The sequence below is a fragment of the Haliotis rufescens genome, unplaced genomic scaffold (assembly GCF_023055435.1).
Source record: "Haliotis rufescens isolate VD_foot unplaced genomic scaffold, xgHalRufe1.0.p SCAF_9, whole genome shotgun sequence".
Taxonomy (NCBI): domain Eukaryota; kingdom Metazoa; phylum Mollusca; class Gastropoda; order Lepetellida; family Haliotidae; genus Haliotis; species Haliotis rufescens.
In genome coordinates, this window is record NW_025964383.1 from 38,092,807 (window position 1) to 38,120,395 (window position 27,589).

A 27,589-nucleotide genomic window follows, 5' to 3' on the forward strand; every position below is an offset into this window, starting at 1 on the left:
ATCATTATGGCTATAGTCAGTGAATATTGATTGACATGTGGTGTATATATCCGATACCACACCGTGCCATCAAATGTTTATCACTGTGATCAATGTTACGAAACTTTCACATCACCATGTCATTCGTACATGTTATCATAGAAGCATTTACAGTACATTATAGTGTTGTCGGTGGACATGGTTGATGAGGTGGGCAGGAGCACTGATGTGGGATGAGTTTGGTGGCAGTTATAATGTGCCATGGGTTTTATGTGTGACTTGTGGGTTAATGTGAGCAGGGGTTGGCAGATAGTCATGGCTGCAGCACGTATCAGTTTGTAGCAAGATAAACCATCTTGTCAGTGTGCTGTGACAGAGATTGAGTACAGTTGTATCTATCACTTGGGTTTCGGATGTGCTGTCTATTTTGGTTGTGAGTTAAGTCCTTTTAGAAAGGTTGGAGTGTTCTGATATCATCTGATTTATTTTATTTGATTTAAAGATATATTTATTATATTATTTATTTTGTGTTATTAGTTATTTTATTTTTTTTAAATATTTTGTATTTTATTATTATTTTTCATCATTATTTTATTTTTTTTATTTTTTATTAATATGGCAATAATTTTGGTATCAAAAGAACACATAATATGATGCTTGGCCCTCATCAGTTTTGTGTTTTGTCTTTCTTTGAATTGTCCTTTGCAGGAAGCAAAATAGAAAATGTCAGTTTGGGTTGATGTTAAATCAATTGATGTAAAAGTATTGAAATAGAGTAGAAAACAAATATATTTTGAAAAAAATTAATTAATTAATTTGGAGGTGGAGTTTGCTTTGTTTGAATGTAAGCAGTTGGGCTGTAGGAGAGACAGTGGCAGTAGAAGTACTCACTCACTCACTCACTCACTCACTCACTCACTCACCCACCCACCCACCCACCCACCCACTCACTCACTCACTCACTCACTCACTCACTCACTCACTCACTCATGTGACAACAGTGTACAATTCCCGACATCATCTTGGAGGTACTACGGTACCCATAACAAGACCAGCATACCTGTGTCAACAGGGAGACCACACCTGTCAACCTGGAAAACCTTATCTATGCTCAGACTGTTGTCAATCTGTGTGACCAAACTCTACATTAACAAGTGCTTAATGCAGCTGTAGCCTTATGGGGAGACACCACTGTCCTTATAATGGGGAACAGGTGCTTGCTTATGTCCTGTCCTGCCATGTGAATGAGATACTGTTCATTGAGGACTTCCACTGTCCTTATAATGAGGAACAGGTACTTGCTTATGTCCTGTCCAGCCATGTGAATGAGATGGTGTTCATTGAGGACTTTGTACCACATTTGTTTGCTCTGCCTCATGTATGAATGGCTGAAGAATGCAGAAGGAAGTTACACATTTGTAACACAATTTAATGGTTAAGGATGTGCAAAGACATAAAATTCAATGAGTTTGGCTTGGTTTGTTCTTTAAGCCGCACTCAGCAATATTCCAGCTATATGACGGCGGTCTGTAAATAATCAAGTCTGGACCAGAAAATACAGTGATTGACATCATGAGCATCAATCCACGCAATTGGGATCGGTGACATGCTTCACCCAAGTCAGTGAGTCTGACCACCCGATCCTGTTAGTCGCCTGTTATGACAAGCATAGTCGCCTTTTACGGCAAGCATGGGTTGCTGAAGACCTATTTAAGCCCGGATCTTCACATAAAATTCAATGAGAAAAGAATGCTAAATGAATGGAAAGGGGAGATGCTGAAATGTAATTCTCAAACTATCATGAGCTAAGGTTACCGTACCTGATGCCTGTGTATAGTTGTATTTGAGTTGAAAAAGTTATTTCATAACTATGACATAATTATGCTCCAGGCCCTTGTGTATTCTGTCAAATGTCAGTCAGTGTCAGAGAAAATGAAAATACATTATTTTGCGTTAAATTAAATATAATAATGCAGCATTCCAAATGTCCATTTCAATCTGAAATAACTGTTTAGGTCACACCCTTTCGTAAAGGACAATTTTTATGTTTTGTTGGATTTTGGAATCATCCATTTTTGTCACTTTGTTTTCATGGTGGGTAAATCCACACTTACATCTCGGTCCAGTCTGATCTTTCAGAGGCTCTTAACCCCACCCCTCCACTGCTGCCAGACTCAGTCTGTGTGTAATCACACTTACATCTCGGTCCAGTCTGATCTTTCAGAGGCTCTTAACCCCACCCCTCCACTGCTGCCAGACTCAGTCTGTGTGTAATCACACTTACATCTCGGTCCAGTCTGATCTTTCAGAGGCTCTTAACCCCACCCCTCCACTGCTGCCAGACTCAGTCTGTGTGTAATCACACTTACATCTCGGTCCAGTCTGATCTTTCAGAGGCTCTTAACCCCACCCTTCCACTGCTGCCAGACTCAGTCTGTGTGTAATCACACTTACATCTTGGTCCAGTCTGATCTTTCAGAGGCTCTTAACCCCACCCCTCCACTGCTGCCAGACTCAGTCTGTGTGTAATCACACTTACATCTCGGTCCAGTCTGATCTTTCAGAGGCTCTTAACCCCACCCCTCTACTGCTGCCAGACTCAGTCTGTGTGTAATCACACTTACATCTCGGTCCAGTCTGATCTTTCAGAGGCTCTTAACCCCACCCCTCCACTGCTGCCAGACTCAGTCTGTGTGTAATCACACTTACATCTCAGTCCAGTCTGATCTTTCAGAGGCTCTTAACCCCACCCCTCTACTGCTGCCAGACTCAGTCTGTACGTAATCACACTTACATCTCGGTCCAGTCTGATCTTTCAGAGGCTCTTAACCCCACCCCTCTACTGCTGCCAGACTCAGTCTGTACGTAATCACACTTACATCTCGGTCCAGTCTGATCTTTCAGAGGCTCTTAACCCCACACCTCCACTGCTGCCAGACTCAGTCTGTGTGTAATCACACTTACATCTCGGTCCAGTCTGATCTTTCAGAGGCTCTTAACCCCACCCCTCCACTGCTGCCAGACTCAGTCTGTGTGTAATCACACTTACATCTAGGTCCAGTCTGATCTTTCAGAGGCTCTTAACCCCACCCCTCCACTGCTGCCAGACTCAGTCTGTGCATAATCACACTTACATCTAGGTCCAGTCAGATCTTTCAGAGGCTCTTAACCCCACCCCTCCACTGCTGCCAGACTCAGTCTGTGCATAATCACACTTACATCTAGGTCCAGTCAGATCTTTCAGAGGCTCTTAACCCCACCCCTCTACTGCTGCCAGACTCAGTCTGTGTGTAATCACACTTACATCTCGGTCCAGTCTGATCTTTCAGAGGCTCTTAACCCCACCCCTCCACTGCTGCCAGACTCAGTCTGTGCATAATCACACTTACATCTAGGTCCAGTCAGATCTTTCAGAGGCTCTTAACCCCACCCCTCCACTGCTGCCAGACTCAGTCTGTGCATAATCACACTTACATCTCGGTCCAGTCTGATCTTTCAGAGGCTCTTAACCCCACCCCTCTACTGCTGCCAGACTCAGTCTGTACGTAATCACACTTACATCTCGGTCCAGTCTGATCTTTCAGAGGCTCTTAACCCCACCCCTCCACTGCTGCCAGACTCAGTCTGTCTGTAACCTTGAGCTGGATCTCCTTCACATAAGGTAAATTGAAATTGTTTAGTATTTAAAACACCCCAGCCTTACATAATGTTTTTGCCCCCAAGTACCTCCAGATGATGGCACTGGTGCCCCAGTCACCCATGTGCTGTAATTTGCTGTGCTGAGTATTGTCCCTTGGGCACGCCATTAATCTTGTTTGTGAGTTCGATTCCCAGTTCGCCCCGATTATGTTTCCATGTTTGTCAGCACCATACTCGAACTCGTGGGTTTCACCAAAGTGGTAAACGTCAGACCTGCATAAATTCAGGCTTTCCTCCCACATTAGGCTGACATGCCGAGATATAACTGGAATATTGTTCAAACCCAAATATTGTTAAACCCAACTCACTCACTCACCTACAGATGAAGAAAACACTTTGTGTAAAACTTTTGTTTTGATGAAATTATTAAGATATGGTCATGCATCAATGATCAGAAATCAGCAATACGATAGAGCAGATTTGCGGCGGTTGAAATTGACCATTCTACTACTGATCTGCTCTTCCAAACACAAAACCGTTTCCTATTGGGGCAGGACCGGTCCGGATGTGACATCACTCAACAGTCATGATGCGTTTGCCTCAACAGTTGTTTAAAAAAATGAAATGCTTCCCCTCACATTTTTAGCTCACCTGACTGAAAGTGAAGAAAGCTGCCAGGGATTATCTAGATATATTCAGAGGCTGATATTCAGCAAGTGTCAGTAAACATTCCCAATTAGGAGATAAACATACTGTGTTTTCAATGTAGAGCTAGGTTACCTGTAGATTTAACCCCGCTAAATTGAATTTGGAACCGAACGCGCAACTACCATGACTAAATAAAATGCGAACTCTTTGGTGTTAGCAAATATACTGAGTGAAGCGTCATGGGTTGAGTTCAGTGTTTTGAGTGCCTTTATCGATCTGAATTACGGAATCACCGGAAAAAAAATATGGTGCTGTATATCCTTAAGCAGTTTGTTTATACCGTAATACTTCAATCGAACATATGACAGGCATTGGAAGCATATAAGCACGGCAACTTGGTAAGCAAACATGAGGTGGGCATCCCTAAAGAAAACAAAGCAAGCTTTGCAAGGCTTTCGCTCTACATCGCACTTCACCATTATGACGTCATGCCGCTCATTGTGACGCAAAAGATATGACGTCACAGTCATATATAGAAAAGCGCCAAAATTCCAAGCTCTCTGTTGTCTCCAAAACGTAAATACATTCCCTTTGTTGATTTCTGTCGTGTTTTTCTGCACAAAATGTATTGCCACACATCCTTTGTATATTGTATTAACCGCATCTGTGCATTTTGTAACCTGTAATTGCAGATATAATTATTTAAATACGCCTACCGACAATGACTGAAAATAGTACCATTCTACGAATATTAGCTTCCGCGGTGAAGCGGCCGTCAAACCAGCTGTTTCAATCAGAGGGGGTTTATTGTGATTTAATAGCCCCTGATTGACCAATCCAAATTCATGGTAGAATTGATGTTAATACAGGGATGATAATATATACCAATGTGATGGATTGGTTGTGGGGACCTGTATTTCACTGATAACAGGATCAGTACAGACTGAGAGGCTTTAATGCTTAATTTTACATTAAATGCAATTTTATGATAGAATACTTCTGAAGTTAAGGAAAAAATAGCTTCACAACAATCCAAGTTTGGCTGACAAAGGCACTCAGTTTGGAGTCCTAGATGACCCTGGTTTCAGTAATATCCTATTTGTCTGACATCCGTCATGCATCTCCCTCTCAGAGACGACTGGACCGATGAAGATGAGACTTGACATACGTGTTCCCACCAATGATGACACCCCAATCGTTCAAGAGGTTTGAATCCTGAGTTCAATATGGCAGCCTGGCAGCCATTTTGAAAAAGTTGATTTTGGTAATTCAGGACTCCTTACTCGGTGGTTCGTTATCAGAGTGTAATACAATTAAGTACATGTGCAGTACATGGGTTCAGCATGTTTTTCCAGGGGTGTTTTTACAATGTAGATGAAACTTAACAAACTTGTTTCCACCGCAGATGACATCCCATTTGTTTAAGAGGTTTGAATCCTGTGTAGGGTAGCCTTGGTCTGAGCACATTTCAGCAGTTAATTGAAAACATTTTGCAAATTAATAATTATAGATATAGATATAGAAACGGGCTCTTTCCGTCACGTTTTTTCCGGAGCATAACTCAGAAACCGTTTAATATTTTTTCATGAAACTTTGCAGGTCTGTCAAGTACATGCTGAAGTGGTGCCTTTTGCTACTTAGAAATTTTAGAATTTTTTATTTTTTACATTTCCATGGCAACAAGATGGACTTAGGTTGTGTGAGGGTAGGGTTCGTTTCCGGAGCATAACTCATAAACCGTTCAATATGTTTTCATGAAACTTTGCAGGTTTGTCAGGTACATGCTGAACTGTTATGCTATTTAGAAATTTTAGAAATATCTATTTTTTACGTTTCCATGGCAAGAGGATGGACTTAGGTTCTAAACTCTTCTTTTTGTAACAATTTCCATGACAAGTTCCACCTCGGTTAAAAACAGGTTAGGGTTTGTTTAGATTTAATAATGTCATAAATTCTGTAACAGGAGCAGGGGATATAGCCACATTAGTGGCAAACTCTTGTTTAATTTAAATTTATTTTAATAAATTTTGGCACAAATACAGTCCCAGACGGCAATGTGTCATGCTCCAAGAATTGAGTTGATGTCATATCGTTGCACACCTTCAATAGACACCCTGAACTTTGAATGTATTTCTTACCAGAATAAAAATGTGAGCTCTGTCTATCATGCTGTCTGCAATGTTGATAACTTGAATCATTATAAACAGCTATACTTTTGGACTTGCAGATTAAGTTATTTGCATCCATTCCCAGTTTGTATGTGTACAGGACACAATATCTTGTACCTGATTCACCCAAACACGGGACATTTAAGAATCATCTTGTAGAAGCAGTCAGCAATGATCGCTGATGATTGTTTATTGTTTTAAAAGAAACAAGATGTGGTTTTGAGGGTGTTAAGACTTTCCCAGTAACATAGCTGATGATAATAGCTGATAACAGTGTTGTTCAAAGTTAATCTAGATGGAACATTTGACATCTCGAGGGGCAGTGGGGTAGCCTAGTGGTTAAAGCGTTCGCTCATCACGCTGATGACCCGGGTTCGATTCTCCACATGGGTACAGTGTGTGAAGCCCATTTCTGGTGTCGCCGCTGTAATATTGCTGTAATATTGCTAAAAAGTGGCTTAAAATCCAACTCACTAGGATCTCGATGTATGAATTGATGATTGTTTTTTCATGTATTTTTTCTGTTATTTTCCATGCAGGTCATTCCACAGAGCCGGTATCAATAACGAGCGGCAACACATCGCCATTCCCCGTGACGCCGCCGAAAGTCCTCAACACAGCCGCCTCCAGTACGGACCAGTTAGATGGGGAAAGGACAGAAGCAGAGGAACCTCCCAGGTAAGGGAGACAACTCCATTTCTCTCTAATCTCCATACATCAGACGCTCAGCTAATCACTTCAAGCCTTGGTGCTGTGGTATAAGTGGGAATCAAAGAATTTGGAAACGGTAAAATTGGCTGGGTGGTTTTTGTTTGGGTTGTTGGGTTGATTTGGGTTCAATAGCAACCCCCTTTACTGTGGACTTTGAGGTTTGGCTCCAATAGAACTGGTTGAGGGGTTTGAAATTTGAGTTCAATAGAATTGGCTGTGGGGTTTTGAAATTGGAGTTAAATAGAATTAGCAGAAGGGTTTGAAATTTGGGTTAAATAGAATTGGCTGCGGGGTTTTGAAATTGGAGTTAAATAGAATTGGCAGAAGGGTTTGAAATTTGAGTTCAATAGAATTGGCTGTGGGGTTTGGCTGGTGTACCAGCCTGTAGTGTCTTGGGACTCATGTCTTTGGCCAGTGGATCAGCCTGCGGTGTCGAAAGAGTTAAGAGTAAATATTCTTTTGGGGGGTTTAATTGAAAACAATCACTGTTTGAATGCATTACCTTGATGTTGCTCATCTTCTGTTCCCATCTTTTAAAGATGTTGTTGCTGCATCTGTCAACCATAGGTTCAGTAGGAAGAGTGTTAGTTATCTACCGACATAACCAGGGTTTGAATCCCAGCACAGGTGAAACTTAAAGAGTTCATTTCTAGTTTCCACTGTGTGCTTTTGTGATTACCTCAAACCGAAAGGACAAAACTAAATCGAATACTGTGCTACAATTCTTGGTCTCAAAATGTCTTTTCAAATGTATAAAAAAAATATTATTCTGTTTGAGTATTAATAAAGTCAAGAGCACAGTGATGGATTGTGACATTTAATTAAAAGTCTTTTAACATTTAACGTGATCAAAAATATTCAATAACTCCACAAAAATAGATACTTTTTTTGGTATCAAGCCTCAAGTTAAAAGCACTCTTTGAAGTCAAAAAGAAGCTTTTCAAAGTGTTTTAAATAGAAAACTTGAATTGCTGTTGCAACTTTCTCTGAAGTCAACATTATCAAAATATTTATGGTAACGTTATTCTGAAAAATTGCTGGAAAATTGCTGGAACTCAATCTTTATATGTGGAAATGATGGCCCAAGTCGGAGCAGGAGAGGCAAAAAATTAGACAACTAAAGAGCTGGTGGATGTTTGGGAAGAATGTCTGATGCTTAATGTTGGTGCAGTATGTCTAAAAGAGATGGGGCGGTCGGGTAGCCTAGTGGTTATAGCGTTCGCTCGTCACGCCGAAGACCCGGGTATGATTCCCGACATGGGTACAATGTGTGAAGCCCATTTCTGGTGTCCCCCGCCATGATATTGCTGGAATATTGCTAAAAGCGGCGTAAAACCATACTCACTCACTCACTCACTAAAAGAGATAAATACGTTCCTTGAAAACCCTCAGTGTGTAACATCCGCAGGTTAGCCTTGAGGATAAGGTGTTTGCTTATCTAACAAAAAACAAGGTTTCATTTTCTACATGGGTACAAGTTTTGAATCTCATCCATGCCCGGCCATTTTGGTACCATACTGCTAAAAGAGGTGTAAAATCTCACTCACTCACTCTGTAGAGTAATGGCTGTTGGCCTTGGGTGGGGAGACTGATGTATGGAGATTATTAAAATATTCAGTAAACGTTTTCTCTCATCTGTTTTCTTTGGGATGTTATTGCATTCTGTCTTTTCAACATTTGTTCCATTATCAACGTTCTTCAAAATGCTGGTATTTTATCATTGAAATATGCATGCTCAAAGGCATTCAACAACTATACTTTTTATCTCTACCTCATCTGCAATCAAAGTGACAGTTCTGATTCGGATGTTTATCAATGCTTGATAGCATGTCTTTGCTGGAAACAATATTTTGCAATACATTTCCATTACAAAGGTAAACTTCAGAAGGGTTTGCAATGTTCTAGCATTTACATTTACAAGAACATTGTCAGTTGTTGAAACTATTAGTGTGGCCTATTGGTTCATGATACATGTACATCTGTGTTGTCAACAAGTTTCCTACAGTGTGATGGGTTGTGTGATGGTGGTGGTATTCACAGAAATACTTCAATTTTCTTGTTAATTTTCAAAACCATAAATTTTGAACAGCAGTTTGGGCAGTTAAGAGTTTGTTAACAGTGTTGGTAGCCTAGTGGTTACAGCGTTCACTCTTCCTGGGTTGGTGCTGAACATGGGTACAATGTGTGAAGCCCATTTCTTGTGTCCCCTGCTGTGATAATGTGAGAATATTGCTAAAAGCACCATAAATCTGAACTCACTCACTCAATCTGTTGCTGCGTTATCAACCGCTGTCACACTCTCATCTCAACTACGACTTTCATTGAAATGTTCCTTGACACTCGACTCTCCTGTTGTGGAGTGCCATGTAAACCTGAACTATTCTCCGCAAGGTTCTCACTGTCTGTGTGTGTATACAGTTAACAACTGTTCTCACACGTGTGTCCATGCGATTGTATTCTTTTCGTGACCTCTGACCTGTGTCTCTGCGATGTGTGACTGTCTGTGCAATATTTGTAATCTTGGTTGGCGTTTGTTTTCTAGCCGATTGCCGATTCCAGGGTGAGTCTATGTGTTCTTCTAACCAGTGCATTACCTCCCTTGATGTCCTCGTGTGTGACCTTAGATCACAATTCCTGACTCGATGTTTGAGTGTTGGACACAGAAATAGTCTAACAATGTTTTAGGTCACAGACATTTTCGTAACTCTGTGTATGACTTAGATCACAGAAGTTTTCTAACATGTTTGATTTAGATCACGGAAAAATATCTAACATGTTTGATTTAGATCACGGAAAAATATCTAACATGTTTGATTTAGATCACAGAAAATATCTAACATGTTTAGTTCTGATCACAGAATGATCTAACAGGTTTTGCTTTAATAGCACATAACAATTTCAAATGAGTTTGACAGCAAATCACAGAAATCTTACAACTCACATAATTTATTTAGTGTGGGTTCAAGATGAAACTAACGTTCTAGATCAATGTTGGACAAGAAGTTTCATGGAACTGAATAAACCTATTTCAGAAGTTTGACTCACGAGGAAAATGTTTGATAAACTTGACATAACACAACAACTGTGTTGTAACACTAACAGTTTATTTTGTTGTGAGAAACAATGTTTGGGATCAAACACCAGTTGGAACATTCAAAATAATTATTTTCAAATTGTTTAATCTATATTTTTGTAAAGTATTACCAAAATTCAAAACTACGACATTTGATGCTTCAGGTTGGTTATACATAGTGATGCTTGCATGTGCAAAGAAATACATTAGATTTGTTCTCAAAGTCGATCACATTTCTGGTGTCCCCCGCCGTGATATTGCTGGAATATTGCTAAATAAGGCGTAAAACCAAACTCACTCACTCAACCACATCCATCATGAAGATAACGAAGCTAGGCAGTTAGACCTTTGGGATTCACGGGTAGAGTAGGTCCCCAGCAACCTATGCTGGTTGTCGGAGGCGATGTCATGGATCAAGTGGTCAGACTCTGGACCCTGTGAAGATCCAGGCCGGAGTAGGTCCCCAGCAACCTATGCTGGTTGTCGGAGGCGATGTCATGGATCAAGTGGTCAGACTCTGGACCCTGTGAAGATCCAGGCCGGAGTAGGTCCCCAGCAACCTATGCTGGTTGTAGGAGGCGATGTCATGGATCAGGTGGTCAGACTCTGGACCCGTGAAGATCCAGGCCGGAGTGGGTCCCCAGCAACCTATGCTGGTTGTCGGAGGCGATGTCATGGATCAAGTGGTCAGACTCTGGACCCGTGAAGATCAGGGCCTGAGTAGGTCCCCAGCAACCTATGCTGGTTGTAGGAGGCGATGTCATACATCTGACAAGTGGTCAGACTCTGGACCCATGAAGATCCGGGCCGGAGTAGGTCCCCAGCAACCTATGCTGGTTGTCGGAGGCGATGTCATACATCTGACAAGTGGTCAGACTCTGTGTCTTGGTTGATGGTATGTCATCGTACCCCAAAGATTTTGAACATTGCTCACAATATTCATTCCAGAATTGCCTGGTCCCAATCCAATCATTTAGAGGCCGCCGTCATATAGCTGGAATATTACCGACTGCAGTGTAAAACAACAAACAACCAATGTTTGAATGCAGTATCCAATTGTTAGATGATTGCTTTGAAGGGACACAAATGTCCACCCATGCTTGCTTGTGTTTCAAAGCCTTGTCAACAGTCCACTATATATTAGTGAGGATCTCAGCACTTGAGGGTATTAATTTCGTCTCTAGGTAACATGTATTAAACATGTCTCAATTTTTACAAGATTTTAGCACCCCAAATGATTAAATTTTCATTGGTATGGTGTTGTTTTTTGGATTTGTCTCTTTTGACCTGTCTTTGCCAGAAGGTTGGATATAAATAATGTGAAATAATGTCAGCGTAAATGTTGAGCTCTGTTTTGTGACTGGCTGTCTGCTTCGGATTGATCATATTTAAATGGAGACTTTTTTTATTTTGGACGAATTATTTTTCTAATCAAATTATCATACTTCTGAGAAGTCGGGTAGCCCAGTAATTAAAGCGTTCGCTCATCACGCCAAAGACCAGGGTTCGATCCCCGACATGGGTACAATGTGTGAAGCTCATTTCTGATGTCCCTCGCAATGATATTGCTGGAATATTTCATAAAGAGGCATAAAACCATACTCACTCACTCACTCACTCACTCACTCACTTCTGAGAAATAGCACCAAGCAGGATTGTTCCACTAACCCCAAGTTTGTGTTCATCAGAAATTGTGTTGTTTTGTTTTTACCTGTGTCAGACTAACTCACTTGACATTACTGCATAAATCTGAAACTTGTTTGGAGATAAAGTTAACCTTCTCTTCAAGAGCAGGAGTCCATATGTATGTAGACGATGATGATGTTATGAATCCTCGTCATCAAGAACAAAAGTCCTGCAGCAACAGCATATGAATCATACACATAAAAGTAGACACAATGTAAGGATAAAAACTTCTTTATTTTACTATAATAGTGAAATTACAGTAAAATGAAGTCTTCTTTGTCATCCGTCAACTTCTTAGAAATCCCTATCAAACAATTCACATAAAAATAGTAAAAGTAATTTAGTGATTTAGGGTTGGAATTGGACCCCAGCAATCTGTGCTGGTCATCGGTGGCCACTAAGGGGTCAGGTGGTCCAGCTCACTGACTTGCTACACTGGACCCGTGAAGATCCGGGGTAAAATAGGTCTTCAGCAACCCATGCTTGGCATAAAAGGCGACTATGCTTGCCGTAAGAGGCGACTAACAGGATCTGGTGGTCAGGCTCGCTGACTTGGTTGATGCATGTCATCTTATCCCAATTGCGTGGATCGATACTCATGATGTCAATCATTTGATTGTCTGGTCCAGACTCAATTATTTACAGACTGCCTTCATATAGCTGGAATATTACTGAGAGCGGCGTTAAACAACAAACAAACCAACAAAACTTGCTTCACTGCTTCACTGCTTCACTGCTTCACTGTGTGCTGTCTCATGGATCAGTGTCATGATGTCAATCACCAGATTGTCTGTTCCAGACTTGTTCACTTATAGACTGTCATCATATTGCTGTGTGTGGCATTAAACAACAAACAAACAAACCAATGTATCACTGTCGACGCCTCTTACAATGAGTGAGTGAGTGAGTGAGTTGGGTTTAACGCCACTTTTAATAGTATTCAAGTCATATCACGTCATGTCAGCTTAATGTGGGAGGAAAGCCCAAAGTGATGCAGGTTTCAGACGTTTACCACTTCGGTGAAACCCACGAGCACGGGTATGGTGCTGACAAACCTAGAAACATAATTGAGGCGAACCAGGATTCGAACCCACAATCATAGGTTTCTGGCGTGCCCAAGGGACGCAACGCTGCACAGTGAATCGTGGCGCCTTAGACGACTGGGCCACCTTCTTACAATGAGCATAGGCTGCTAGGCAGCTTTCTAATGAAATCAATATTGATCACGTTACAGGTCAATATAGTCATCATGTAGTCAATATTCACAGTCAGTGTCTGTCATGTGATTTGACCATACATTCACGTGTCAGTTTTCTATTGTCAGGTTAGCATTAAAATTTATTGTTTTGTCAAGTGATATACATTAACCAATGAAATTCAAAGATTCTTAATAGAGATGTAACAATTGCTAGAAGTTTTTACAGTTGATCAGGCAGAAGACGTTTGTTTGCTGAAACTGAATGAATGAAACTTGTTGAAAATTAGTAAGATAGAAAACACCACACACACACCCACACAACTCCACACACCCCACACACCCACACACACCCCACACAACTCCACACAACTCCACACACCCCACACAACCCCCCCCCCACACACACACACACACACACACACCCACACACACCCACAAACCCAACACACACCCACACAACTCCACACACCCCACACAACCCCACACCCACCCACACACCCCACACAACTCCACACACCCCACACAACCCCACACACACCCACACAACTCCACACACACACACACACACCACACCCACACACACCCCACACAACCCCCCCCCCCCCCCCCCCACACACACACACACACACACACACACACACACCCAACACACACACACACACACACACACACACACACACACACACACACACCCCACACACACCCCACACACACCCACAAACCCAACACACACCCACACAACTCCACACACCACACACACCCCACACACCCACACACACACCCCACACCCACACACCCACACAACCCCCCCCCCCCAACACACACACACACACACACAACCCCACACACACACACACACAACCCACCCCCTTTACACACACACCCCCACACACACCCATACACACACACACACCCCCACACACACACACCCCACACACACCCAACACACACCCACACAACTCCACACACCCCACACAACCCCACACACACCCACACACCCACACACCCCACACACACCCACACAACTCCACACACACCCACCCACACACCCCACACCCACCCACACAACCCCACACCCACACAACCCCCCCCCCCCCCCACCCCCCCCCCCCACACACACACACACACACCCCACACACACAACCCCACACACACCCACACAACACACACCCTTTACACACACACCCCACACACACCCCACACACACCCACACACACCCACACACCCACACACCCACACACCCACACACCCACACACCTTAGTCATCAGGGGGACTTTACACTTTGTTCCTTATTCCATTGAATGTTGGCTAGCCATCAGCAGTGTGACGAAGTTTGCTTCACTTCCACATGTAACTTGTTGGATAACAACTTCATTACTTACTGTAAAGGCAACATTTCGGTCCAGATTCTTATACTGTTGTATATATATACCTTGCTTAACAATGGTATAAGGATCTATACCAAAACGTCGCTTTTCACAGTATTAAAAAAGTTGTTATCCATAAATTGTGTCTACTTTGTCCACAAATAACTTTCAAATCAAACATAACGGTTCTTGAAACTATGTACAGAATAACCCTGTGAATCTGGACAAATTCCTAATGTAACTGTCCTGATTAATAAATGTCTGGATGAATAAGTGCTCCCAGTAGTAAATAGTGTCCTTGGCTGAAAAAAGGGTGAGAAAGAATAGTGTTCAAGATTGCGACTTTCTTAAAAGTCGTTATTTTCATAAAGTCAAGGGGGTTTAAATATTTCATCCAATACAACAATGTAAAACAAAACACTAAGGCCCCTTCTCTTTTCTTGGTCCTGTTGTCATTGACATGCTTGTCCACTCAGCAGAGCCATAACATTAGTGACTGCTGTAACGACATACAACATTTAAATTCCAATTTGGGAATTCTTGTCGACAATTGCTTCAGACATGGGGCAAATAATGACCTCTGAGCAAGTCTAGGTAAACCCCTGATGTGCGACCCTGTAGATGACCAGGCCAACAGTGAATGAGTGAGTGAGTATTGTTTTATGCCACTTTTAGCAATATTCCAGCAATATCATGGCAGGGGACACCAGAAATGGGCTCCACACATTGTACCCACGTTGGGAATCAACCCGGGTCTTCAGCGTGACGAGCGAAGCTTTAACCATTAGGCTACCCGACCACCCTCCAGGCCAACAGGAATTCTGTGCATGACGTGTGAGATATCAAGAGATGTTCTGAGTCCTCCTTCCCATGTGTGCCTCCCTCCATGTGTGTTGTGAAGTCTAGATGTTGTAGGTAGTTGCAGTCGTGTCATGTGTCTCAGCCTCAAGACTACAACTGGGGATCATCTCAAGAAGTATTCAGGAAGACAGGTCATGTCTCAACCTAAACAGTCTGTAACAGGAGCCTTTAGCTTGTAGTCTAGTGGTGGAGCGGCCGCCCGGAGAGCGGAAGGTCTGGGGTTCGATCCCCGGCTGTGTCATACCAAAAGAGGCTAAAAGATGGTACTTGTTGTTACCCTGTCTGGCGCTCGGCATTAAGGGGCTAAAACTAGGACTGGTTGGCTTGGAGTCAGTATACTGTGTCTGAGTGGGGTATTCATGTTAAACTGCGGCATGGTATCTTAGTGAGCTAGCACTATAAATCGGCATCAGTCCGGACAAGTTCAAGCAGCCACACACACACACGTGCATGCACGTCGCTATATAAGTGCAATAATCTTGGATGCAACGTTAAACCCAATTTCACCTCGCCTGACCTCCAACTTGAAGCTCAATTCTTGTGAAATTCTGTTCAGTCTTGTAATTTGATAATAATCCACAGAGCTGAGTATCGAGTGACATCTCACAATACAATACGTTTTACGATGAGGACTTATGATACTACTGGTATCATGATACTCAACAAATAGTAAGAACCGATGAAATCCGTCAGATACAACTCTGAAACCTCTCTCCTTATAGTGAGATGTGTTGATATGATTGTCACAATTGATTTATCAGGAATAATATATTCCAATATCGTGTTACTACAGTTGCAGCTTTATAAGAACTATACACATAGTACTTTCGTACAGCTGATTGCTAATGCAGGATATTTGACGTATGGAACAATTTGACCAGTCACCATAGGGACTTCCCATGCTACATGTATTTTGATTGCGAAAACATTGTGTTGAAATGTAATAGTCAAATTGCCACAAACATAAATCCAGATCTCCAATGAACAATTTTTATAACCAGATACTATAGTAATGAGATTAAGTTGCGTACTTTCAGATTTGTTGGTATTTCCGGTGTTATGTGCTCATGCTGAGCAACTGATAATGTTTTTTGGAGATGGGGGAAAACATTGTGTCCGTGTAAAACTTGAACTTATAAAAAATATAATTAAATTTTGGGAGCCATGTGTTACCACACGCTATAACTGAGTTATAGTGCCATATTGAAGGGCACAATATTGAGGCAACACTGTACATAAGATTTGCGTTCTGTATCATGGTGTGTTGATTTATAGGACCACGTGTGGGGTATTGTGGATCAAGTGTTGCAATGCATCAGAATATCGGCATATCATTCTACCCTTAGGACAAGTACAAATAATACCTACTTGCCCTGCTGAACAAGTTGGGTTTAAGAAATGTTTCAAGCCCTGGATCTACAGATTTCCCAGGAGGTGAAAGACAGTTGATTTGTGTCTGAAACTGTTTGCCCTACATCCACAAGATAGTTACTCAGCTGACATGTTTGTTCAGACTAAGTTGTTATAATTTAATCACTTTGTCTTATGCATCTTTTCCAGTTGTGATAGCTGATACATACATTTGATATGATGTATGTCGCGTCCATGACTCGACTGAAAAAAGCAAACTCCACCTCAGAACAGGGTTTTTTTGGTTTTCAATTTTGAAGTAAATGAACAATAATGTAAATAGGGCTGATATATGAACCATCTTGTATATTTCTTGTTTGTTTACTGTGTTAAGAAGGTAGAAAGCATGATGTGGCTGCCGATGTGACTATAAATCTAACTCACTAACCAGAGAGAGCTTGAGCCCCTTCCTGAGTAAAGGGAGATAACTCTGTGGAGCTTGGCTGCCCATGGGCCAATATTGGTCTGCAATGGCAAGAATTCATGGAATGACTTGGGACATTTTTACTTTGTAGTGGTAATTCTTCTCATGTTGGAACAAATTGGCTGAGGTATGAAAGTGAGATGACTAGATAGTTGTGATTCCTGGGCAGGAATATAACCTCATTGTCTTGGGATCTGATGGAGTCGACTATTTGTGTCATCTACTGAATGCCCTATAATCCTGGAACTTCCATTTTAACTGACGATTGAATGTTTGTTTTCCTGCTAGTATATTTATTGAAAAGTAGAGAATCATCTTCTTTTGGGGTACTTGTGCAATAAGTGTTCAAGAAATGCTAATTAGAGACCGGTCATTTATTATAAGGGGGGGGGGGTCAGAGAGAATCGGGGGAGGGTCATCCAAACATATGACAGTGTCAAGGGGAGGGTCATAAAAAAATGCACTTATTAGGGGAGGGTCATGAAAGAGGACATCTGTGATAAAATATAAATTGCTTTTGCATTTTGTTTTGAAAATAAATCACAAGGACAAGGTGAGGGTCATCTGAAAACGATGACAAGCATTAGGAGAGGGTCATTATTTGCAGTTCATTCATTGAGATTACTGGCCAGTGTAACCACAACTGGAGCAGTGTCATGGGGGTAATCAATTTGTAACTGATTGCATGAATAAATGAATAAAAACCCACCACATTCTATATCATTATTTTGGAATTTTCACAGTGCCAGTGGATGAACATATCTTTATAAGTGCAGTGATATTGAAGACAATGTTAAACCCCATTTCACCTCACCTCAAGTGGTGGTTAATCTGGAAGAACATAAGTCTATCTGAGATTTTGCTTGTGCCTTTAATTAGGAGATAAACATACCGTGTTTCAATGTAGAGCTAGGTTACCTGTAGATGTAACCATGCTAAATTGAATATGGAACCAAACGTAAACTTTGCATTTTGTAGCCTATAATTGTAGATATTATTATTTGAATATGCCTACCGACAATGACTGAAAAAAGTACTTTTCTATGAATATTAGCCTCCCCAGTGATGGGACGTCAAATCGTCTGTTACAATGAGAAGGGTTTTCTTGTGATTTGACAACCTCTGATTGACTGATCAGAATCTAGTAATTTCTAAATTCATGGTAGAATGTTTGATATTCGATTTAAATAAAAAGGTATTTGTTCCATTTTTACAAAATAATGTCAGTAAGAATGTTTGTTAAAGTCTAAAGTACTTGAATGTCTTTGTGATTATGTGATTATGTCTAAGTGAAATTTAGAGGACTTTGAATAAAACAACAGGAGCCTTTAATTTCAAACATTGCTATTGTAAGTTATGATAATATTATTAAGTCAAAAACACCAAGGACAACAACTGACTATAGGTTCTCAAAGATTGTCAAACATTTTGACATTGTGGGGTTAGCCTGGGGTTGTTACGGAAAAAAACAATGTGTTCTTGAAATAATTTTTAAGAACTGACTTCAATATTTTTTGCATTTATGGAGGTATAAACATAAAAAAACTGTACAAATATGAAATATGAAATCAATGACCTAATTCATGGCAAAAACACAACTCAAGCCCCTACCATTCTACTATCAGCCCATCAGGAAACAGCTGTTCAGTAGTGGGCGTGGCCTAATTTTTTGGTGAGGTGGTGGTTATGGAAACACAATTGCAGCACAGTATTTTGCTTGGTTAGCCATTCAATGTCACAGAATAACTTACATTTATTTATCATGAAATAATTTTTGTTTTACAAGAAAATGATGGTTCCAAGTGATGTCATGAAAAAATTGTGGGTCCGAAAAACAATTATGGCTCATTTCAATGAAAAAAATATGGGTTTTAAAGAAAAACACACAAAATTAATTAACAAAACAGATAAGGCAGAGCTGTTTAAACTGGTTTACATATTTTTGCATATGCAGCTGTATTCCATTGGGTCAGGGGTGTGAAGGTTTCGTTACAAAAGTAAGTATTTCATATTGAGACAATACCGGTAATTCACACAGAGATGTCTTAATGAAACAGAAAGAGTGGACAAGGTACAAGTACGTCATCCCTTCTACACCTGCATCCCTAGTGGTTAGATCAAAGACAGCCATCACTGTCATAAACATTTCAGATGCAATTGCCAAGCTTATCTGAAAGACAAGAGCCCCAACACAATGTCCTCCTATGTTATGGTCACGCTTCACCACACACCAAACCATCTCACCAACTGACCCCAACCTTGGATTTCAAGTAGGCCACTGCAGGTCATAAATGGAGAACAAACATTCCCAACTGGTTTTGAGATGCCCCCTCTGTCCATTTAGCTATTGTGCTATTGCAAGAAGGACTGCCTCGGTGATCTTGTATTGATTATATTTCACGACAGTAAGGCTAGCATAGGTAACTGAACAGAGCCTCGATAAACGGCCAATCAGATTGGAGAAGCAAGCCGGCTCAGACCATGCTGAATCCATCCGAGTCGTTGGAGATAATATAGCCTTGGTGTGATGGGAATTATCGGGAGAAAATACATGTGAAGGTGTTGTGTGTTGTACTGTCATGGATCTTACTGTCACTAGCTATGGAAAGAAGCAATGGTAACCACGCAATGCTGAGGTCAGGCGACAAGAAGGATCCCTATTTTTATGACCCTCGCGTCTCGAGGTAAGTGCAGCGTTTGTAAGCCAGATTGAGGCGTTTGAGTTTACCAGGTAACTTATTACAATTGTTAAACATGAGTTGGAGGAGACATCACACGAGTCCTATTTCTGGGTCCATTTCAGGCTGGTTGAAAAGCTTTGCATATTGACACAAGCTGAAGGGGTACAACAATGTCGCAACTGGCAAGATTATTGTGGAGAACCTTGTTTCCCTTGGCTCCTCATTATAACACCTATTAACCCTCCTCACTATAAGACGTACAGCTTACAGCCAATCTCTCAAACGGTTCAGTTTTATGATGTATTATGATCTTTTGTAGCAAATGACCTCATTATAAGGCTCCAGGGATTGTGTTTCATTATTAGACTTTCCTTGGGAGACTTTGCCCAGATTTGCTCTGTAGATCATTATATGCCTTTGGAAGCTTTCAGACTTCGTCTCTGCGAAATGGAGATTGGGCTGTGAAATTAAAAATCCAAGCTGTCATTAATCATTGGCTGTATTTTTAATTGATGTGGCAATACAGTGAGTCATGTTTTGCATTTAATCAAGGAATTGTGTTACATCGACCTGACCTTCACCTTGTCCCAGTCTGTACCTCTAAAGATTCCATATTTTTGGTGTAAGATCGATGAGCCCCTTCCGTCGACTGCAATTGTTTTTGAAAAACTGGTCTAGATGATATTTGTTACATTGCAGAGCGATGCAAGCCTGTCCCTCTCTAAGCCAGAATCTGGTGATGTTGTTTTATAATGAACATAATATGGTGCCATTTTCATCCCTGGTATGAGATCCGATGTGAATATGTCCACTAGCGTGATGGTTTATCATGGATGGGATTGAGTATATGTCATACGTGCAGCACAATATCGAATATCTGTCAGGGTTTATATATACTTGGCTAAGGGATCTTTTCTAGATGCAAGTTGGTCAGTGTTAAACCCAAAGACTGACAAATTATTTTTCTTATGTTTGTGTAAACATTTATGAGGTGAAATGACATTCTCTTCTTAAAAGGCACATAAAAGGTCATTTGTCTTTGAAAAAAACATTCAGCAATGTCAATGAAATATGTCAGAGTTACCTGCCCTTAGGAAAACAAAACCTCTGAAAAAAGTCAAATGATGTAATATGATGCAGTGAGTAAAGAGACTAAGTTTGTTTTCATGTATATGTTTCATGAGGTGTTGGGTTTGATTTAGCAATGATTTTAGACTGATCCATGAATCATCGAGGGGAAGTGGTTAGCTTAGCCTTGGTTGGATTTCCACATGGGTGTGTGATGCACTCATTTTGGGGGTCCACCATTGTGATGTTGCTGGAATATTGCTAAAAGTGGCATAACACCATGTTCACTCACTGCCCCGTGGTTAAAGCGTTGCTCATCACGATGAAGACCCGGGTTCGATTCCCAACGTGAGTACAATGTGTGAAGCCTAGTTCTGGTGTCCCCCGTCATGATATTGCTAGAATATTGCTAAAAGCAGCCTAAAATCATACTGACTCCAGGAACACGTGATCAGACATAGGTGATGTCTGTGCAGTAATCGGATAATCCACTGATTTTAGGAACATCTGTTTTATCTTCTGCAGGTGTTTGGGATGCAGACATAAGGACAGACAGTCCAATATTAATGGGATAAAAGTTTGACTCTCTGTAACAAGAAGATGTTATTTTCACTCACTTACTTAAAAAAAGCCAATCACAGGGTAGAGGTGAGATGAAATGGGGTTGAGGGCTGCACTGACATAGCGCCAGACATACACATGTGTGTGGCTGCTTGTACTAATCCAGACTTATGCTGGTTTTATAGTGCTAGCCCACTCACATGCCATGCCGTAGTTTAAATGGATGTCTAACTCAGACACAGTATACTGACTCTGAGCCAACCAGTCTTTGTTTTTTCCCCTTTATGCTGAGCACCAGGCTGTGGGTAAACTCTGCCAGACCACATATCCGCCACACCACGTATCTGCCACACCACTTATCCGCCACACCACGTATCTACCACACCACGTATCTACCACACCACGTATCCGCCACACCACGTATCTACCACACCACGTATCTACCACACCACGTATCCGCCACACCACGTATCTACCACACCACGTATCCGCCACACCACGTACCCACCACACCACGTATCCGCCACACCACATATCTACCACACCACGTATCCACCACACCATGTATCCATCACACCACGTATCCGCCACACCACATATCTACCAAACCACGTATCCACAAGGTGAACATGACTATACTGTTAAGAATATTCAAGGAGGAATTGCAGATGTGAAATCGTGTCCTGTCTGCCAAAGTTTCAAATCACTTCTTACCATCATCACTTTCACCAGACTCATCTTTTTCACTTGAAGAGAGCCCCCATTCATATATTGATTAAGCAGACTAAGAAATATAGGAGTATAGATTTGTTCTCCAAGTCAATCAGAACGTCGCGAAGCTTGGCACCACGGTTTGAGCCAAGGGGATTCCAGGTTGGAATTGGTCCCCAGCATCCTGGGCTGGTTGTCAGAGGTGACTGCTGAGTGCACGCACGCACGCACGCACGCACACACACATCCAGAGACAAGCACGCACACAGGCACACACATTCACAGACATGCACACACAGACACACACATTCACAGACATGCACACACAGACATGCCTAGATGCACACATGCACACACACACACCCTAAACACACATATTCCTACACACACACACACACACACACACACACACACACACACACACACACACACACACACAGACATGCCTAGATGCACACACAGACACACATGCACACACATACACCCTAAACACACACACACATATTCCTATACAAACACAGACATGCACGCGCGCACGCACACACACACACACACACACACACACACACACCACACCACACACACAGGGGCTATATGGTTATCATTATCAGTGTAGGTGTTGTACTTAGCTGTTGTTATGAAGTGGAGATGCTGTCAGTACTTACAGTGATTGTCAGCTGCTGTACTGAGTGAGCAGACAAAGTAATTTTTACTGGAACTGGACCCATTTACATCCAGGTAGACAATAGGTCTTCAGCAACCCATGCTTGTCGTAAAAGGCGACTATGCTTGTCGTAAGAGGCGACTAACGGGATTGGGTGGTCAGGCTCGCTGACTTGGTTGATGCGTGTCATCGTATCCCAATTGCATAGATTGATGCTTATGATGTCAATCACTGGATTGTCTGGTCAAGACGAGATTATTTACAGACCGATGTCATATAGCTGGAATATTGCTGAGTGAGGTGTGAAACAGCAAACAAACGAACAAATTGCTGGGACTGGCACACTGATGATCCTAGTACCCCTTTAAATACCAGCAGGAACTTCCAACATTTCACAGGGGGCACGGGTGGCCCAGTAGTCTAAGGGCCGTGATTCGCTGTGCAGAGTTGCGTCCCTTGGGCACGCCAGAAACCTATGATTGTGGGTTCGAATCCCGGTTCGACCTGATTATGTTTCTAGGTTTGTCCAAGCTGACACACCGTGATATAACTGGAATACTGTAAAAAGCGGCGTTAAACCCAACTCACTCACTCACTCACTCACTCACTCACTCCAACATGTCATGGTACATGCACAGGGAGAGAGTTGAGTGCTCTCTGAGTTGAGTGTTATTCCACTCAGCACATATCATGACAGTCTGACATAAAACAGAACGCAAACAACATGATATCCCAACATTTTGATCCTTCAACAAGACATCCACCACAAGCGTCTCATCCAAACATTGTCTGCACCTCACATACATCAAACAACATTCAACATTATCAACCATGCATTCATGATTCGAAGCGTGTAAATTTGCCACGATGACAGACAGCTAACACAAACATCGCTTAGAGATTGAGCTCATCAACGTCACACATGCATAAAACAGACGTCTTACTCAACAGCAGGAACAATTTGGAAAAATCTTAAAAAATCAGAAAACGCAAAACATCCAAACGCTTTATTTATTTCTGAGTTGAAGACTATTTATGAACACCATTGGTCATGAGTGAGTGAGTGAGTGAGTTGGGTTTAACGCCACTTTTAACAGTATTCCAGTTATATCACGGCATGTCAGCTTAATGTGGGAAGAAAGCCCGAAGTGATGCTGGTCTCAGACGTTTACCACTTTGGCGAAACCCATGAGCACGGTATGGTGCTGACAAACCTAGAAACATAATCGGGGCGAACCAGGATTCGAACCCACAATCATAGGTTTCTGGCGTGCCCAAGGGCCATTGGTCATGAAGTAATCTGTGAGTTAATGAAGGGAGCTGTGTGAGGTAGGTGTAGCTTCAGTAGGTTGTAGTCAGGGGATGCTATAGAATAACATCTAGTCTCTGAAATGAACATATCTTACAGAAAAAACAGTTGTTAAATTACTTTGATAAAAATATAATAAAAAGGAGCTCAGAGACTCTCATTTTCAGATACTGCAATAATCTAGACTTGCCAAACATTATAGACTTGCATGGGCTGTAGTGGATATATTTGTATCAGGGTCTGTGTGACAGACTGGGGATGCTGCTGTGGCCAGGGTGAGTGTGGTTTATCAGCGATGTGGAGGCAGCTTCACCAGCAGTGATAACGCTGTCTACTGGTGTAAACAGTCCCATAACACCAGCACTGTTCACAAACACAAGCAGAGGGCTCTGGGAAGGTTGTCTCTGCAAATATAAACACATCGGGATCGGATTAGCTCCTTGTTTCCTTGACTTTGTTCCAAGGTGTAAACTACTGTTGTTGTATTATTGACATCATCCTTACTATCATGACAACTTTCATCAACACTCGGGGTCAATTCCTATTGGGTACAATGTGTGAAGCCCATATCTGGTATTGCTGAAATATAGCTAAAAGTGGAGTAAAACCACACTCACTCACTCACTCACTCATTGTCCACATGAATCTCATTATTCACGGTAGTAGAGGTCAGCGGGTTAGTCTACGGTCAAGGTGTTTGCTCATCACTCTTTAGTCCTGGGTTCGATTTAAGTGGCATTAAACCATATTCACTCACTCAACTTTTCTGGTGTCTTCTGTCATATTCCTGGAATATGGCTTCAAGTAGCATAAAACCCTACCAGCCCATGACGCCTGCAGAGCTGTTTCCTTGTAGAAGTAGTCTGCCTGACATGATGATCTTCACTCAAAGGTGTTCATCACAGCCAGGAGATTACTTCTCTCTTGGTATTATCAGATTATTTACATTACAGAACCAGGAGAAGGTTGCATGGGCGACTCTTAGCAACCACAGACTGTCCTGGCAACCAGGGTATTTGTGGAAATTAATAAGGCATCTGGTGATGTGTGGGTTCATATTACCAGATTGATTAAACTTTGATATTGTGACCAAACTATTTCTGAAGAAATAATGAAAATTTTGATGAAATGTCATTTAATGTTTCTGCATATATTTTGATTATATTTGATATTTCATTTTGGAATATTGGAGTCTTTAGAATGGAAAATATTGATTCATTATGGTTTCAGATTTGTTGATAATTCCATCTGATATGTCTTTTTATGCACATTTGTTTGGTTAAGAAGACTATCTTGTTACTTGTGTCTATACAGTAATGCTGACAGTAAGAACAAACTTCGTGTCATGAGGGGGCACGGGTGGCCCAGTCGTCTAAGGCGCCGCGATTCGCTGTGCAGAGTTGAGCCCCTTGGGCACGCCAGAAACCTATGATTGTGGGTTCAAATCCCGGTTCGCCCCGATTATGTTTCTAGGTTTGTCAGCACCATACCCGTGCTCGTGGGTTTCACAAAAGTGGTAAACGTCTAAGACCTGCATCACTTCGGGCTTTCCTCCAACATTAAGCTGACACGCCGCGATATAACTGGAATATTGTTCAAAGCGGCATTAAACCCAACTCACTCACTCGTGTCATGATACATACATGCATCCATCTTGTATTCGCCATAGATTTGTCTCCGATACTGGTGGCACGTTGTCTGTTGTAGCTTAGTAGATAAAACATTGGCTCATGTCCACAATGGTTTATTTTGGATCATTTGCAAGGTGTAGCTCTGGCTGTCAGATATCGACTGCCCAGCTCTGCTGGTTCACAATGATAGATATATACTGTAAATCTTGAAATTAACTCTCCAAGTTAATAGGACGGCTGACCCCTAGCCGTGTGTGCAGTGAGGATGCCTTATTTGTTGATAGTCATTTTAGTCAAGTTTCATCAATGCGAACAAAGACCATTCGCATTTTTTGCATTTAAGTCACACTCGCGTTAATTTCAAGATTCACAGTATATGTCATTAAGATGATCAAGGTCCTAAGAAGGTTATACTTCCAGACTAGTAGTACCCCGTCTGCTTTGTTTGTTTGTTTGTCGTTTAATGCCGCACTCAGCAATATTCCAGATATATGACTGTTATCTGTAAATAATAGAATCTGGACCAGACAATCCAGTGATTGACATCATGAGCATTGATGCACGCAATTGGGATATATGATGACATGCATCAACTAAGTCAACGATCCTGACAACCTGATCCCTTTAGTCGCCTCTTACGGCAAGAATAGTCGCCTTTTACGGCAAGCATGGGTTGCTGAAGACCTATTCTAACCCGGATCTTCACGGGTCTCCCTGTCTGCAATCCCCCTTGTTACTAATGAAGTAGTCATGAGGATATATCCTTTTTAATCATGTTGTTCCAAGAATATTCCTGACTGATTAGTGTTTCTTAACACAGGGCCCATCCAGTAGATCTTGCCTCTCATACCAGTTGCACATTTTCTGTAGCTTCGTGGATAAAGTGTTAGCGCATCACGCCAAAATCCCAGGTTTGATTCCCAACATTGGCACAATGTGTGAGGCTCATTTCTAGAGCATGGTATTGATGGAATATTGGAAAAAGCAGCATCAATTTCGAATTCTTCATGTTTTTATCTGTTTTTATGGGCTTTTTGTGTTTTGCTGCCAGATATTGATGTGAATGAATCACGTACAAAATCTTACTTATTGATTCCCAGCCTGCTGTCTCCCGTCTCCACGGATACACAGGTACTTGATGTACCATGATCATTAGGTCATCAATGGAATATTCAACTTTTTGTCATATTTTATCTTCCTTATCCAGACATCAGGAGCCCCAGGCATGGTCAGGTTTTATGATTCCAGCTGTTGAATCCACAGTCCACAGTCACCACTCTGGGCTATCTGACATCAGGAGTTCTAGGCATGGTCAGGTTTTATGATTCCAGCTGTTGAATCCACAGTCCACAGTCACCACTCTGGGCTATCTGACATCAGGAGTTCTAGGCATGGTCAGGTTTTATGATTCCAGCTGTTGAAACACCACAGTCTACAGTCACCACTCTTGGCTATCTGACATCAGGAGTTCTAGGCATGGCCAGGTTTTATGATTCCAGCTGTTGAAACACCACAGTCCAGAGCTCCAGATAAGCTTTTGGTGTTGTGGGTATTTTACCCATGCATTTTAAAATCATTGGGTATCAGTAATTCTATCTGGGTATTCAAATTTCTGTTACCCACTAGTTTTTACACATGTGGGTATTTAAGTTAAATATTTAAAAACACTTTTCATCTAGTCCCTGCAAACTGGTGTCGTGTTCTGGGTTCGAGAGCTTTATAGGACTCAAAAATACCACGATACTTCCACAAGAGAGTGTGATGGCAAATGATCATGATGTAACTGTCATCGTGGAGTT

At 41.7% G+C, this 27,589-nt stretch overlaps 1 protein-coding gene across 15 annotated transcripts in view; it reads left to right on the forward strand.

The window, feature by feature from the left end:
* The window catches only part of LOC124139544 (disks large homolog 2-like), a 362,823-nt gene that overhangs the window by 259,089 nt on the left and 76,145 nt on the right, over positions 1 to 27,589 (forward strand). For 14 of the 15 annotated variants that reach the window (XM_048391384.1, XM_048391386.1, XM_048391379.1 and 11 more), the window contains 2 exons: positions 6,974 to 7,112; positions 9,688 to 9,705. In XM_048391384.1, the coding sequence (XP_048247341.1) occupies positions 6,974 to 7,112; positions 9,688 to 9,705 (157 nt within the window). The remainder of the gene's footprint in view (positions 1 to 6,973; positions 7,113 to 9,687; positions 9,706 to 27,589) is intronic. The other variant, XM_048391385.1, reaches the window with a different exon arrangement.